Source organism: Vipera berus, assembly GCF_964194415.1.
Source record: "Vipera berus genome assembly, chromosome: 1".
Classification (NCBI taxonomy): domain Eukaryota; kingdom Metazoa; phylum Chordata; class Lepidosauria; order Squamata; family Viperidae; genus Vipera; species Vipera berus.
In genome coordinates, this window is record NC_138202.1 from 199,101,785 (window position 1) to 199,119,536 (window position 17,752).

Genomic DNA, 17,752 nt, shown 5'->3' on the forward strand with positions numbered 1-17,752 from the left:
CTGGAGTCAGGCAGCCTTAAATCTAACAAATGAATGAATGAATGGGTTGACATCACAATCAACCCAAAGCCACTTGGTGAGCTTCCATGGTTGAAGGTGGACTTTGAGTCTTCTCCGTGCTAATTTAACAGCTGAAGAACCACACTGCACTATGTACCATGTTCTTTTCAGATCCAAGGTGGAAAAAATAGCCATGTGAAATATTTAACCCAGAACACTGGGTTGATTTTACTTTTTAAAATACCCCAAAAACAAATATGGGTAGATTTGGACACTGTACTTGGTGATATATCCATCTGTGAAAAAAATGCTATTTTACCAGGAAATAGTCTTATCCTTTTTTTATCAGAAATCAAAATAAAGATTAGATCTTTACAAAAAGTTATAGGAGAGAAAAACAGAAATATCAAGGGCATTTTATTACATATAAAACTTATTAAAATAATTCTAATCAATATTGAACAGGGAGATTTTAATGAGTTTTTTTCTTTTTGGTTGGAATGGGACCTTTCTTTGTAGGTTTGCTTTGAGTTTTTGGCTCGTACAGTGCATTTCGTAAAAATCTTGATGCTGCGCCTTTATCCAGCTTGGCAGCTTTTTTCTTTTCTTCAATCTCTTTCACTCTGTTCATGTATGTTCTTATTCTCTCCTGAAACATATGAAAATATAAAAAGCACATTTCCTATCATATCAAAAAGACCAAATATATAAAACTACCAACCAAATCAAATTGTTGTAACCTAAGCAATTATTATTATTATTATTATTATTATTATTATTATTATTATTATTATTATTATTATTATTATTATTATTATTATTATTATTATTATTATTTGAACTTATATACCGCCCTTCTCCCGTAGGACCCAGGGCGGTTCACAAGGCAATTAAAAGAATATTACAATACAAAAGTTAATAACAATTAAAATAGATTAAATTATCCTTGATTGAAAATCTAAAACCCCTATAACTCTGATTAAAAAACCCAATTACAATAAGTTAAAGATTAAAAATTCTCTTTCCTGGCCGGAAAGCTCAAAGAGCCAGGTCTTCAGGTCCCGGCGGAATGAACAAAAATCAGGGGCAGTCCTGAGCTCTATGGGTAACTGGTTCCAAAGGGCAGGTGCGCCCACAGAGAAGGCCCTCCCCCTGGGTGTCGCCTGCCGGCAATCCTTTGCCGGCGGCATCCTGAGAAGGCCCTCCCTGTGGGAGCGCACAGGACGAAGGGAGCTTGATGCCGGCAGCAGGTGTTCCCTCAGATATCCCGGACCCAAGCCATGTGACCTCCCATATGCAAGAATCAGTTGTTCCCAATTCCAAAGATGTTTAATTTTAATCCTAATAAAGTGTAGTTTGTATAAAAATTCTCATATACGGTACTCAAATACCTTAGAGAACACTGTTTTATATCTTAAGCTCTTGTACAAAATCACAAGAGAATGTGTGTGTGTGTGTGTGTGTGTGTGTGTGTGTGTGTGAGAGAGAGAGAGAGAGAGAGAGAGAGAGAGAGAGAGAGAGAATTAATGAAAAAATGGATTTGGACATCACAGAGCACTTGAGAATATCAAACTACTGAGCACCTATTACAAAGCATGAAGTTGCAAATCTGAAGGAAGCAAAACTGCTAAAAAGTTGTTGTTGTTAGCTGCGAAGTCGTGTCTGACCCATCGCGACCCCATGGACAACGTTCCTCCAGGCCTTCCTGTCCTCTACCATCTTCTGGAGTCCATTTAAGCTCACACCTACTGCTTCAATGACCATCCAGCCACCTCATTCTCTGTCGTCCCCTTCTTCTATTGCCCTCAGTCTTTCCCAGCATTAGGCTCTTCTCCAGTGAGTCCTTCCTTCTCATTAGGTGGCCAAAGTATTTGAGTTTTAGCTTCAGGATCTGGCCTTCTAAAGAGCAGTCAGGGTTGATCTCCTCTAGGACTGACCGGTTTGATCGCCTTGCAGTCCAAGGGACTCGCAGGAGTCTTCTCCAGCACCATAGTTCAAAGGCCTCAATTCTTTGTTGCTCAGCATTTTTTATGGTCCAATTTTCACTGCCATACATTGCAACTGGGAAGACCATAGCCTTGACTATACACACTTTTGTTGACAGGGTGATATCTCTGCTTTTTAGTGTGCTATCTAGATTTGCCATGGCTTTCCTCCCCAGGAGCAAGCGTCTTTTAATTTCTAAAAAGTGCCTTGCTCCAAATCTACTGTGTAATTATATTTAGCATCTGTATACTGAAAAAGGATATTGTATTGCTAAAAAAGATAAGCAAAACCCCCATGATCAAGGAATTGGAGCAACTGTCCTGAAATAAGAGGTTAAAAGTAAGGCTTCCTAGTTTAGAAGAAAAGCAAAATAGAGGGTAAAAATTATATCTGGGGTGAATCATTAAGGTAGTTTTCCCCCCCTCCTCTTTTCTTAACAGAACAAATCACTATTGTTTAACAAATAATGGGAAATTCAGGTTGGATGAAAAAAGTACTATACATAGTACTTTCTTGACATGTAAAATTTGCAAAAGGTGTAGTGAAGATAATACAAACATTAAAAAGGAAAGAGAAGAGGGAAACCACAGCAAGGTGGATGGACTCAATAACAATGGATATACTACCAGGAGTCTTGAAGGGGCTGGTTGGGGACAGATCATTTTGGAGCATGTCTACCAGCGTGACTGCTAAGAATGACATTGAACTAATCAATCAGTTAACTAATCAATGGCTCCTTGCCACAGCAATAACTATGTAATGTTCCACTATCTCTCTTACTGAATGGCATTAAGTAGGAAGGGCACTCCTGCCCTGCTTGTGAGCCTCCCTTTAGCATCTGAATGGCCATTCCAGAATCAGCATGTACCTTTGGCGAGCCATCCCGGTTCTTCTTATGATATGCTAGCATGGCTGAAGTGTTGCTAAGGGTCTTATGATGGAGGTTACAGAAGTAGCAGCCACATAGGTAAGCTGCTGTGTGCCATACGAAGCAGCGTGGCCCAGAAAAAATAAATCCAAGAGAACTCTTGCTTCTTTTGACAATTGTACGTCTTAGACCACTAAACAGTATTCTACAGAATAGGAAAATAGCTTTGACTTCTGTTTTGGCCTCAGTTAATTTCCCCATGCCCTCGGCCATCACTTTTGCCCCAAGGCCAGACTTCTGAGGTAGCCCTCAGCATCTTAGAAAAGGATTATTTTTGGAGTTGGGAAAGAAATGGGAGATTTTTCTTCCACTAGAACAGAAGGGCCAACATTTAATTTGATTCATACTGCGTCCTTCAACTCTACTTTATCTCAATCATTCTGTCAGGATATAAGAGAGTATGATAGGAAGTAGAACTGCACCACTAACTCAACTAAAAAAAACCAAAAACAGAATTGTTGGCTCTTTTTCTTCCTTTCCAGCTAGCTGTGAAAGATGACTAAGAACTTCCAGTTGTATTATACCTAGTTATTACAAAATGGATATAAAATTAAAAACTGCTGCCTCAACAATCTTGCTTTCTGTTCCCCTCCCTTCCAATTCTCTTATTTCATCCCTTTTTAGATTTAGGGGAGGGACTCCTGAATTATCAGTAACTTAGTTTGGGAGCACTTCTGGCAAAGGAACGATGTATAAATTATGTTAACTCTTTGAGCCAAGTCACCAGCATTCATCCCCTTAACAGAGGAATTCCACATTTCTGTAAAACTTTTTAAATGTTTTAATACCAAATAAAATCTTTATCTTCTAGTTCCCCTTCCCCAATACACACACACACACACACACACATACACTCACACAAATGATAAATGTAAATTGATAGATTAATTATAGTTTCCTTTTTAAGGGAATTTAGAGATTGCTAAATGCAATCACTCAATTGTTGCAACTCTCCCTGGAAAATTAAGTGATTTCCGTTCATTCAATCAAGGCAATTGTTTTATTTTAAGTTTGTCTGCTACCAAATCTTAGTACAACTGCCTTTTGTAGAAAATGCGCAAATTAATTTTGACAAAATTACTTGTAAAAGCACATTCTTTTACTACAACCATTTATGTTAAAATTACCTAAATAAAGATCTGTCTGCATTCCATTTGTTATTCTAATGACACATTCATAACAGAATAAGACAGAAATGTTCATCGGTCATGCAATACTGCATCCTGCTACATCACTGCAAAGGTTGTTTATTACTATATTGGTTTTAATGTTTATAATGTTTAATTATAATATTACTGCAAAAATCCTCATTTAGCAACTGCCTTGTTTAGTGGTCATTCATAATTAAGATGGTCGTTAAAGTGCCCTTTTTGTTAGCGACCACTTCATTTAACAACCAACTTTCTTGTCCCTACTGTAGTCACTAGATGAGGATTACCTGTAGCACTTTTAAAGAATGGATCCTGATCCAGAAGGGAACAGTAAGAAAAGTAATTCATACTCTACTCTGGGCACCAAAAGAACAAATAAGTTCTCTCAAATTAGGGGTATACATAGGAACTACATTTCATTAATGATTTGATCTATCAGAGGTCGGAAATTTACACTGTTCAATGCCTTCCACAATCATGGAAGCCATTGATCAGGAGAGAATGCAAGTCTAAGGCTGGTTTCATTTTTCATACTAAGGAATGATTTATTTTGGATTAGGTTGTGTGAATCCAACCCTGGTATGTTATTCAACAAAATGTGGACAAGTGCAACATTCAAACCTAACCAATATGTTAGTGACTACCTTCACACTTAATCCTAAATCACAATTTACTGTTATGTGGATAAGCCTCTATAAGCCTGGCCAATAGGCAGGCCTTGAATTTCTGTATTGGCATTATAACCCCAACTCAGTCACTAAATATATCACAAAACATTTGGTTTAACTCATAGACTGTTTAACTCAGGGGTCGGCAACCTGAAAAAGGAAAAGAGCCACTGGGAACCAGTTCCATCACACATAAAAAAAAGTGGGAGCCGCATGCATGCGTACATGCACGCGCATGCGCAGTTTTGCGCATGCGCAAAACGGTTTTTTCTTGTGCATGTGCGGACGCGCGCAGTTGCCATTTTTTTTATGTGTGATGGAACCGGTTCCCGGTTGCGCGACGGCGACGGCCCGTTTGCAGAGCTACCGCCTTCGGCGGCCTGCAAACGTGCCGCGGCAGCTTTCTCAAAGAGCGGCGCCGCTGCCCGTTCGCGTGGAGGTACGCGCGCACCTCTCCAAAGGTTTGGGGAGGTGCGCGCGCACCTACGCTCGTTTGGAGAGGTGCGCGCGCACCTCTCGGAATGGGCAGCGGCGCCGCTTGTTGGGAAAGCTGCTGCGGCCCGTCTGCAGAGCTGCCGCTTTCGGCAGCCTGGAAACGTGCCGCGGCAGCTTTCTCAAAGAGCGGCGCCGCTGCCCGCTCGCGCGGAGGTACGCGCGCACCTCTCCAAAGGTTTGGGGAGGTGCGCGCGCACCTACGCTAGTTCGGAGAGGTGCGCGCGCACCTCTCGGAATGGGCAGCGGCGCCGCTTGTTGGGAAAGCTGTCGCGGCCCGTCGGCAGAGCTACCGCTTTCGGCAGCCTGCAAACGTGCCGCGTCAGCTTTCTCAAAGAGCGGCACCGCTGCCCGCTCGAGCGGAGGTACGCGCGCACCTCTCCAAAGGTTTGGGGAGGTGCGCGCATACCTAGGCTCGTTCGGAGAGGTGCGCGCGCACCTCTCGGAATGGGCAGCGGTGCCGCTTGTTGGGAAAGCTGCCGCGGCCCGTCTGCAGAGCTGCCGCTTTCGGCAGCCTGCAAACGTGCCGCGGCAGCTTTCTCAAAGAGCGGCGCCGCTGCCAGTTCGCGCGGAGGTACGCGCGCACCTCTCCAAAGGTTTGGGGAGGTGCGCGCGCACCTCCGCCCATTCGGAGAGGTGCGTGTGCACCTCTCCAAACGGGCAGTGCCACTCTCCATTTGGAGAGGTGCACGCGCACCGGGCGGCTGGGAGCCGCAGGAGACGGCTCAAAGAGCCGCATGCGGCTCTGGAGCCGCGGGCTGCCGACCCTTGGTTTAACTGAACAAATCAGAATCTGATTTATAGCATGGTTCTTGGTTCATATATAAATAACATACCAAGATAAGTCTTCTTTCTTGTTGCAAGAGGGAGTACAAATTAAGGCTTGCACAGACTTGTACACATGGTCCTAAATGATGTCTTGCATTATGTAGCAACCAGGTCAATACCCACCCCCCCAAAAAAACGGCCAGTAAGAAATGATCTGCAGAACAAATTCTCAGGCAACATGAAATAATTATTTCACTCTCCAGGCAGATGAAAAGTCAGTTCTCAGTATCAAGCTACCAGTAATAGCAAAACAAAAAAGAGCATCTGACTGATCTTTTGGATGCAAGAAATGGACATCAAACTGAGCTTTAGAGGAAATAACATCCATTTCACACTGCATATGTTATAAAGTCTGTAAGAAATTAAGAGAAGCTGCAAAATAACTGCTTTGCTCTTGAGAAGTTCAAGATAACACGAAATATAACAGTGACTGAGCTTTTCGACATTCATTATATTTACTGTACTGGATATTTACTAGCATGACACATTTACTGATGTGACCTGGGAAGGAGTTAAAAAAAATTGAGTGGCAATTTAGTCAATCTTGAGCAAAAAGCAGTTTTGCTTTTTTTTTTTTTTAAAAAGCAACTTACAGCCACAAACTAATATGTATATATGTATATACATTTCCCTATGAATTTTTTTTTGTAATTAGTTTTATTTATTACTTGTATTTGTAGTTGTTATTTTATTGTATTAACAACATGGCATATCTGGATAAGTCTTATAGAACGTAACAATTCTGGTAGCCAACTGTAGATTCGATCTGTAGTTTTTCTATCTGCCAAGCTAAATCATTTGATCTGTTTCTTCAAGTCAGCAGAATTTCTAAGATATCCAGTCTTATACATTCTGTTCATGCTTCTAAATGGATTATAAGACAAACCTAAAAGATTTATTATTGGCAGTAAATATGTCACTAATGCAGAATTACTGGACAGAACACATATAACTGGTGCCAAAAAAGCTTTTAGCTTTGTTGCTGAACTGGATTCTTTACTGCTGAGAAAATGAATTAATGGAGGGATTGGAGTAGGGGAGGAGGGAATCTTTCCCGTCTTTGCTAGTAAATCAAACACATGATACTTTTAAAGTCAGGCAGGAGTAAGAAAAGGTAGCCTTAGAGATTAACACGAGTCCAAGTATTTATAGGAAAACATACTGTACTGGAAGTTATAAATAATTATTAGACACGTAATATTTTTCCACTCTGTAAGGAAAGAGTTGGTTGGCACAAAATTCAAACTTTTTTTTTTTAAATGAAAAAGAAGGAAAGGATCATCTTATTTGAGAATTGAACTGAGATCAAAACATCTACTTTGAAAATGACAATATCATTTTGAGCAAAAACTATGCCTGGGTATTCAAGGTTTTGCAAGGTAAGCAAATGAGATGAAGAACAGATTAAGTCCTATGGCAGCTTTGTCTCAGGGCTATCCTATCTGGTTTGCAAAACAAAAGGGCAACCAAGAAATACTGAAAGCCCTGTTTTGCTGCCACCTAGAGGTCATTAAGATTTTTACAATCCAGATATACAGTAGTAGTCCAGGTTTTTTTTACTACAGGAATATTAGCAACAAAGTGATCCCACAAAACAGCAGAAGCTGTGATTCCCCACTTGCAGTAGAAATGAAGCAATTCATCTCTGTTCTCCACCATGCATATGGAAGGCTTACAATAAGTGAGACACAGGCTTATTGTTCTCCAGTGCTGCTCTGTTACTTCACTTTTTTCCCCTGTCAAAATACTGACTTGCAGTTAAACCAAACAGGCTGTTTACAATAATCACCCCCTTTAGAAAACAATATGAGAGAACTGTAGTACAGTGTTTTCATACACGGACAATTATATGCTTCATGGAAAAAGCAGACGGAAAACTGCATTTGTAATGTTCAATGATCAATATTTAACTCAATTGTGCTTTGTTTGGAATTCACAAAATTTCTGCAAACCATTTTCTCAACATGAGAAGAATTTTGCATGGTAGCGAACATAAGAAACTTACCAATTCCTGTTTTACTGGATGCTCCTTTGGATTTATTCCTTGTGTAGCAAGGTACACTGCAAAGTGAATGCATTGTTACCAGAATTAATTAGAAAGATGTAGGAGTATATTCTTCACTATGTATTTAAAATACAGGAATACATTATCACTGGATAATGGAAAAGTCCTTTGCCAAATCATTAACAATCAAAATGTAAAATGTTTAAGACTTGGGAAAAGGGTATATTTTGGTGTTACAAAACTAAGTACAGGTGAAAGTGCAAGTAGCTGCACAAGAAATAGTTTGCTTGCTTGCTTATTTATTTATCTATCTGCTAACCTCTCCCACAAGTAGCCACACAAAATAGTTTGATATTTAATTGCTAAGCTATCACTCAGTTCCAGAGATTCAGGCAGTTGGCATTCCAATAAAACTCATAAAATAACATAAATATCACAATAGCAATATAAATATAATGAGAAGGGGGGAATTAAAACTCCTATAGGTATTACAGATGCAGATTCATCTGTATGTATTTCTTACTCTGTATACTTACCCCAAAACATTGAATTCAGTGTATAAGCAGAGACCAAATCTATTTTGGCTTGTTCAAGAGGATCTAGCTAAAATGAGAAAAGATAGAATAACCTTCAAAACAGTTGATCGTGCACAAATCATCAGATGACACTGGCACTGATGAAAAGTACAGTCAATGCCTTTCCTTCCACAACGTGAAGCTAGATGGACAATAGCACTTTGCTCAACAAATGAGTTTAGAAGTCTTTGAAAAAGATTCAGAGGGATCCCTACCTGTAATTTAGTCTTTTATCCATCATGCAGCCCTTATTCTCACCTAAAATAGAGAATGTGTTCTTTCTTGGAAAATGAGAGTACCATTATCTGTTTGAGTTGCTTTCTCTCCTCCAATGCCTTCTAGGTGTGCTGGACATGAACTCACATAGCCCATCAGCCTGCTAAGGAATTATGGGAATAAAGTCAAGGACCTCTGGTGGGCACTGCTTGGGAGACCCTGCTCTAGGCACTTGCCACTTGTCATTTTTTGCACAATTCATGACTCTAAAATATCATAACCGCACATTAAAAGGCAAAAAGAGTTTAGGCTGCCAATGCCAATCTATCATTTCGTTCCTCTAGGACTTCTAAAAACACAGGCTACAAGTTTGAACAGGGAACCTGTCAAAGGGCTGTATTGTGAAGCCGTTGTGCTCATAATTTATTTTTGACTGAAAGGCTGAAGACTTCAGGGGTGAAACCTCCTGATATACGAGCTCTTATTTTGCCCCAAAGAAACTACAAATTGGATGTACATAGGTAATTGTACAAAGAACTCAGGCAGCATCTTGTGCTGTTGCTTCAGGTTTAAAAAAAAGGGAACAAAGGATGCCTTATATATTCCTTTACTTCTTAAAAAAAATTCCCTGATACGTAGCAAAAATCCATCTAAATCAAACATTTTTGGACCAGAACCCCCTTCTAGAGGCAAGGAAAGCAAGTAATATATTTTGCTTTTTAGTCACTGTGCATAACCCACTCAAGTGTTAAGAAAGCAACGAGCCCTGTAATTTTTATTTATTCTTCTAAATCTCTGTAACTGCCATTCCAACTGGCACCATCCAGATATATTGTTCTACAGCTCCAACCCATCCATCAGCACGGATAACAAAGAATTATAAGAATCATAATCAAACAAATAGGCCTATGTGCAGAAAGTCAAACCAGGGTGTCTCTCCAGTCAAGCTCACCCAAGGGAGCGAGCAAAAATTAAACAGCAGCAAAAGTTTTTCTTGCTCTCATCCTCTTCTTACCTTCTGGAGGAGCTCACTTCTGGATACAGACATCATTGTCTTCAACACTGCATCTACTGAGCCAACAGCTGTTTCAAAGGCTGAAAGGTAATCATGAATCTCTGTGGGGTAATCTTCTTCGGCAGGATCCATTTTCAAGATCGACACTCACTACATGAAAAGGTGCCGGGAAATAAATAAGAAAACAAAGACTGTTCACAAATGGTGCCAAACCGTACTGAGTAGGCCACAACTGTCTGAATCCACACATGCTAAACTACAGAACCAACGTAGCTTAGCACAATATAAAATACCAGCTATATACCGTTTGTGAAGTAGCAAAACAGTCTTACATGGTATTAAGGGTTCCACTCCCCCTAACTTGTAGGATGTAAATCAAATATACACAAGAGAAGTTTTGGACCCTTCAAAGAAGGGTAGTAGAGGTAGTCCTCAACTTACAACAGTTCATTTAATGACCGTTCAAAGTTAAAATGGCACTGAAAAAAGTGACTTCTGACGATTTTTCATACAAGAACCACTGCAGCATTCCCATGTTTACATGTTCAAAATTCACATGCTTAAGACTTAAGACTGCTGCTGTGTCCCAGGGTCATGTAACAAGCAAAGTCAAAAGGGGAAGCCAGATTCACTTAACAACTGCATTACTATCTTAACAACTGCAGTGATTCACTTAACAGCTATGGCGAGATAGGTCGTAAAATGGGCCAAAACAACTGAAATTAACAACAGAAATTTGGGACTCAATTGTGGTTGTAAGTCGAGGACTACTTGTTCTATTGCTAGGTTTTAATGCGATATAAACAGTGTGATGATGCCTCTTAAATGCAGGAGGTCTGGTAACATTTGTGATTAGCATCCAAATAAAGACTCAGTTACATGGCCAAATACCACTCAAGGCACAACTTTCTACATAGTAGAGGAAGTACTTCTTTAATATATGATCCGATAGTATTAATATGTTGCAGAAATAGCAAATACTGAAGGTACCATCATTGTTTCATAAAAGACAATACTCAGGGCCACACAAGCTCATCATGTTCAAATCCTAATTAAAAAAATACTATGCCTCATTTCCATCTGCTCAACAATAGTCATTCAGACCAGTAGCTTGAGTGATCAGTATTGATCTTTCCTACCTTCGATATTCAAAAATGAAGTTTGCTCTGATCAAGAGATAATTTCATATTTTGAGAATCACAGGGATTTAGCTGGATTCATAAAACACAGGAAACCAAAACTAAACATTTCATATTAAAGTTCTGCACAATGTATGAATTGTGAATGTTAATCCATGTTTCATGACCTAATGTGATGTGACTTAAAAGAGTTACGAAGAATAATGTGATGTAAAGAGTTGTGATGGGAGAGGATGAGATATATAACTTCAAAAAGAATTAAAACAAATCATGACTTAAGGCAATACACTAATTACTTAAGGCTGTATGAACATGTTGCTGAAGTTATATAAGAACAATTATTTGTTTTTTAAGAAACCTAAAATAGAGAAATGATTAGTCTATCAATTAATCATTTAGAGTAATTTCATGATACCTTCAGATATAGAAAAATATTTCTAGTTAATCAGAAAGTCAATATATTTATCAAATGTGCTCACAAAAATTGCCAAATTTATTTATTTATTTATTTATTGATGGGATTTATATCCCGCCCTATCTCCCAAAGGACTCAGGGCGGCTAACAACAAAACATATAATAAGTACAGAAATTAAGATAAAAATAAAATTAAAATCATCTGTGCAATAAATTAAAATTAAAAACTAAGAATAAATTAAAGATTGTAAATATAATTAATTAAAATGCCTGTCAGTCCAGGTCAGCCTGGTGGAATAGGAATGTTTTGAGGCCGCGGTGAAAGGATTGGAGATTTTGGGTCATCCGTAGCTCAGGGGGGAGCTGATTCCATAGGGCTGGCGCTCCCACAGAGAAGGCCCTCCCCCTGGGGGTCGCCAGCCGACATTGCTTAGCTGACGGTACCCTGAGGAGGCCTTCTCTGTGTGAGCGTACTGGGCGATGGGAATTTGTTCCCGGCAGCAGATGGTCCTGCAAGTATCCCGGGCCTAAGCCATGTAGGGCTTTAAAGGTAAGTACCAGCACGTTAAATCTCACCCGGAGGGCAACCGGTAGCCAATGCAGCTCACGCAGGAGGGGTGTAATATGGGAGTATCGGGGTGCTCCCATCACAACCCGTGCAGCTGCATTCTGCACCAGCTGAAGCCTCCGGGTGGTCTTCAAGGGCAGCCCCATGTAGAGAGCATTACAGTAGTCTATAAGGGAGGTAACGAGTGCGTGGGTGACTGTACGTAGGGCATCTCGGTCCAGAAAGGGGCGCAATTGGTATATTAGGCGAATCTGGGCAAATGCCCCTCTAGCCACGACTCCAATATGATCTTCAAAACTGAGTCGTGAATCTAGGAGGACGCCCAGATTGCGTGCTCTATCAATGGGAGGTAACATCTCTCCTCCTATAGTCAAAGATGGAACCTCTTGGACTAAACGAGATGACGGTATGTAGAGCCACTCAGTCTTGGCCGGGTTGAGTCGAAGCGTTTTTTCCCATCCAGATCTGTACCGCTTCCAGGCAACGGGACATCACATCGAGGGCATCACTGGGTTGGTTCGGGGTGGAGATGAATAGCTGGGTATCATCAGCATATTGATGATATTTCACCCCGAAGCCACGGATGATCTCTCCCAGCGGCTTCATATAGATGTTGAACAGGAGGGGCGAGAGCACCGATCCCTGGGGTACTCCACAACTAAGAGGCCTAGGGCTTGACCTCTGCCCCCCTACTAACACCGTCTGCGAACGGTCCAAGAGGTAGGAGGAGAACCACCGCAGAACGGTGCCTCCCACTCCCAACCCCTCAAGATGACGCAGTAAGATACCGTGGTCGATGGTATCAAAAGCCGCTGAGAGATCTAATAGGACCAGGACAGAGGAATAACCTCTATCTCGGGCCCGCCAGAGATCATTTACCAGTGCGACCAATGCCGTATCCATGCTATACCCGGGTCTGAAACCCGATTGGTACGGATCCAGATATTCAGCTTCCTCCAGGTTCAAAGGGAGCTGTCGTGCCACCACGCTCTCAACGACCTTCGCAAGAAAGCGAAGGTTGGAGACGGGACGGAAGTTGTTTAAAATAGCTGGATCCAATGCCGGTTTCTTGAGGAGGGGCCTTACCACCGCCTCTTTCAAGGCGGCAGGGAAGTACCCCTCACTCAGTGAGGCATTGATAACTGCTAGGAGCCAGCTTCGTGTAACCTCCCGAGATGCATAGACTAGCCAGGAGGGACACGGGTCCAATAAACATGTGGCGGCACTTAGTTTCCCCATGATCTTGTCCACTTCATCCGGAGTCACAGGATCGAACTCTTCCCAAATGTTCTCGGCCAAAATCATCGTTTTCCTCTCGTCAGATACTGCCCAGTCAGAGTCCAGACCAGCCCGAATCTGAGCAATTTTGTCCACCAGATACTTACTAAATTCCTCAGCCCGTCCATGTAGGGGGTCTTCTCCCGTCTCTTGATTTAAAAGGGAGCGGACCACTCTAAATAGGGCAGCCGGGCGGTTATCTGCGCTTTGCCACCCTCATTGCCACAAGATAAGATCTAAAAAAGGATCTTAACTGTGTTCGGTCAGACTCAGACCGACTGGTTCTCCAAATGCTCTCTAGGCCCCTTCTCTGCACAGCTGATTGTTACACAGTTTACCCAGTGCCAAAATATTTGTTACTCAGCAGAATATTTTGCACATATAATGATACTAATTGTATCTCACCAAAGTTCATGAGGATTTCTCCCAAAATGGCAATCTCTCAACATCATGAGTCCTTATGACCAGTCAGAATTACTTCCACCTATACAAAAAGTCATTTCTGCCTATAGGCAGACATTTGATTTCTTCCTGAACTTTCTCTGACCATTTAGATTCACTGAACCTTAATTTACTTAATGTGGAATCTATGTTACGGTATAAATTGCTTAGCATTATATAATTGAAATGGCCTAGAAGCCCTGGTAATAAATAAGCAACAAACCACCTGAAAAATTATTCTACCAAACAAAAACAGTATTTTTAAACCCCAAAAATATTAAGAGGTTTCTAAATACTCCCAGTGAAAGATAAACAGTGAAAGATAAACAGATAATTAAGCAGAGTCACAAGGGAAACTATACCAAATGGAGAAACTAGGCTGAATAAGTAATCATTTGAATCTGATGCTATTTACTAATTGACAGATTTTGCTAAAATGAGGAAATACAATTTTGTAATCTTTGATTAGAAAAAGAACAATATCTACATTTATTGGTGCCTGGAAGCCTCTTATGGACTTTTTGTGCAAAAGTGAACTTGTGATTTATGATTTTGATGATTTGATAGATTATACAGTGTCATGATGTAGCTTAGACAAAGAGGTAAATTTATAAAGTACTTATAATTGATATAAAGAAAGTCGTAAGCCACTTCTATCTTTATTCTCTTTGCTTTTTTCTCCAACTTTTTTATTTTCCTGCAATTTTTTCCATTTCTTTTGTGTTTCTGTATCTTCCTCACTTTATATTAGTTTGTGTTAGCTTTTACTTTTTGTTTATATTTTTTTAAAATAAAAGCTATATACAATTTTATATACAACCTATATATAATTATGGCACTATGCTTCCAAATCCCAATTGGAAGGGAGCAATGGAGGAAGTTTCCCTCTGCTGTTTGCAAAAGAGAAACTGTGAGAAACAAATATCCAACCAAAATGGAGGCTGGATTTAGGAAGACAATTAGTCTATACTGCAGTAGGAGACTGACCATCTAAATCAGTGACCCCCAACCTTTTGGGCACCAGGGATCACTTCTGTGGAGAGAGATTTTTCCACGGACCGGAGGGGTCGTGGTTTTGTGTGCTGCCTGCATCCCACAGATGGGGCTTCACTTGTTTGCATGAACCAGTTTCTGGCATGCCGCAGACCAGTGCCAGTCAATGGACCAGGGGTTGGGGACCCCTGATCTAAATAGTCATATCTGTGACACCCTAAAACAATTGAGTCGATGTCAATAAGGCAAAATGACATGAGTGTGCTGCATATCATAAGAAATAGAAAAATTATATTACTACTGCTAGTTCATAAAAGGTGCTGAATGAATTATGAAAAGAACATGAAGTAGTACAAGCACCAAGCATAATTCAAAATCATGAAACTGAACACATTTAAAAATACATTCTTTTTGTTTCTGAGTTTACCGATTCCTTAAATAATTGGTTTTTAGAAATATGAATAATGCCAACATTTAAAAAGGTTTTTCCCTTGCACCCAATTGCTATTTACCAAACATCAATTCCTGAGAGTTACTACATGGAATATATACTTTGTAGACTATATGGTAATGTTTTCCTTTCAAATATTTAATATATAGGCCAGGTTCAAACCTCTGTGAAGCCATATTTAACCACAGTTTGAATAAGCCACAAGCTAGAAGTGCATATACCATAAATCTTGGTTTACAAACTACAATGGTTAGATTGCATAACTAGGCTCATGAAACATTCAGAGCCCAATTATAGAAAAACACAATATTGAAATAAGGGAGTCATGTCCTATTAAAACTCTTGAATCATTTGAAGCCTAAAAATGTAAACATTCAGGAAACTGCCACTTAATCTATAGCTTTAAAAGACAATTCACAGGCTCTGTACAATTATTAAGAAGGACTAAAAGTATAAAAATTTGGCTTTTCAAGAAACAGTCTATAAATGGATTCTGGCATCAGGTTACTTTCACTTGTTGAAATACATACACACACACCAGATTGGATTCACATATTACATTAAATGATGCTTTAAGCTAGGACTACCAGATCTGATCTGCAAAAATCCAGAAGATCACTAGACAAGAGCAAAGAGTTGCAGACAACTCTTACCATTTTGTTGCCATTTAGTGGCCATCCAGATTTGCGTACCCCAAATGTGGTAGCCTCAATTAAGCATGGTTTATTGAATGAGCCCAACTGATTAGGCTCACACATTCTGCCATGCCAAAACCAGGCAAACAACATTGTCTTATGTAAATGCCATATGAACCTAGCTACAATTTTGTTTTGGAAAATGGTAAGTAAAACTGACCCAATTTCTCCACCTTGAACAATACTGGGGGGGAAAAAGAGCATTCCACCTTGGCATTTATTTTCAGTTACACTGTTCAGGATGATGCATCATGGTGAAGATTGGATTTGCTCTAGTGGACCAAACTGCATCAGTTCCACTGATATAAAGGTGGGGTGCTTCTATTTTACCCATCAGTCTCTCAGACAGATGTGACAACACAAAGCTTTGTACTGGCACAGCCCAGACTGTTCCAAGCCCATAGCAGCAGTTTTTCAAAGTGACAAAGGAGGTAAGAAAGGGGGCTAGAAAGTGGTTAAAATCGGGCATCCGGTCGGTCTCCTGCCACAACCAGAGCAGCTATAAGCAAAAGCACAGCCTTCCCAAGTCAAGGCCTTTCTTCAGTCTTATTGTCCAGCAAAGGCAGATGATGGCACTAACCCTGCAAGGTGTAACTTCTCCCTCAATGTCCCAAAGGTGCTTTCCCCCACCCCCACTCAAAAAAAAAGGCAACTGCCCTTCGTTTTTTTTGCTTGAAGACGTTTCGCTTCTCGTCCAAGGCACTTCTTCAGTTCTGATTCAGTTCAGAAGAGCCTTGGTGGAGCAGTGGGTTAATGCCTCCTTAAGTAACACCAGCTGCCTGCAATTAGTGCAGGTTCGCGTCCCACCAGGCTCAAGGTTGACTCAGCCTTCCATCCTTCCCAGGTAGGTAAAATGAGGACCCAGATTGTTGGGGGCAATTAAGCTGACTTTGTAATAATGCCGCTTGGGGGGGGTGTGAAAGCCCTAATAAGCAGGCATATACATAGAATGAAGGCTACTGCTAAGCTTGTAAGCCGCCCTGAGTCTTCGGAGAAGGGCGGGATATAAATGGAATTAAAATAAAAAATAAAAATAAATGATTGTCAGAACTGAAGAAGGTCCTTGGATGAGAAGCGAAACGTCTTTCAACGGAAAAAAAGCAGTTTGGGACAAGGACCAGGACCTGGATGACTGAGAAGCTCCACAGGCAGTCTGTCTCCAAAGGCCTGCTCAGCCGGCCCGTCCTTTGCGCAGCAGGAAAAGGATGCCCGGGCACGGCTGCTCCCAACCTGCAGGGACGCGCGCCCCGTTCCGAGGACAAGATCAATCATCAACGTGGCCAGACGAACCATCCAGGGCGGCAAGCGCCATCCGCCCTCAACCTACCCAGCCTTCTGCCAGCACTTCCGACCTGCCGCGCGAAAAGAAGGGCGCAACCTCCCCTCCCCTTGCCACCCACGTGACGGAGGCGAGTGCGAGAGATCAGGCGTAAGTAGGCGGAGTTACAGTATTTACTCCGGACCGGCTAGACACGCCGTAGTAACGGAAGACTCTTTCACTTCTCTCCCTCCCTCCCACCCGCCAGATAGAAGGTGGTTCAATCCGATCCCCTTTCTTCCCATTCCTTTTCGCCAGCCGCGATCCAAAGAATGGGGATCGAGTTTGCCTTAGCCCAGGGGTAGGCAACCTCGGCTCTTTTATGACTCATGGACTTCAACTCCCAGAATTCCTGAGCCAGCCAAAGCTGGCTCAGGAATTCTGGGAGTTGAAGTCCATGAGTCATAAAAGAGCCGAGGTTGCCTACCCCTGCCTTAGCCATATAGGGCGTCCCACCGGGTTTGGCGCAGTATGGCAGAAGCCCGGCAACGAAATGGCCGGTCGGCTTGCTTTGAATGGCGATAGAGTCGAGCACGGGAAGGTGGTTCTGTTTCCCGCTGGAGCTGGGCGGAAGGCATTCCGGCAGGCGG

General features: G+C 41.4%; 1 protein-coding gene across 2 annotated transcripts; it reads right to left on the reverse strand.

Annotated features, from left to right (window-relative positions):
• Nucleotides 1-396: 396 nt before the first annotated feature.
• Nucleotides 397-17,233, reverse strand: C1D (C1D nuclear receptor corepressor). 2 transcript variants are annotated; one of them, XM_081314731.1, is made up of 5 exons: nt 17,172-17,233; nt 9,865-10,014; nt 8,595-8,661; nt 8,059-8,114; nt 397-649 (listed from the first exon to the last, which is right to left on the reverse strand). In XM_081314731.1, exons 2-5 carry the CDS (start codon nt 9,994-9,996, stop codon nt 473-475), a joined length of 432 nt encoding a protein of 143 aa, XP_081170857.1. In that variant the 5' UTR covers nt 9,997-10,014; nt 17,172-17,233; the 3' UTR covers nt 397-472. The 2 variants fall into 2 exon arrangements, with proteins under 2 accessions (XP_081170857.1, XP_081170858.1); XM_081314732.1 differs by lacking the exon at nt 17,172-17,233 and adding an exon at nt 16,969-17,165.
• Nucleotides 17,234-17,752: the final 519 nt, after the last annotated feature.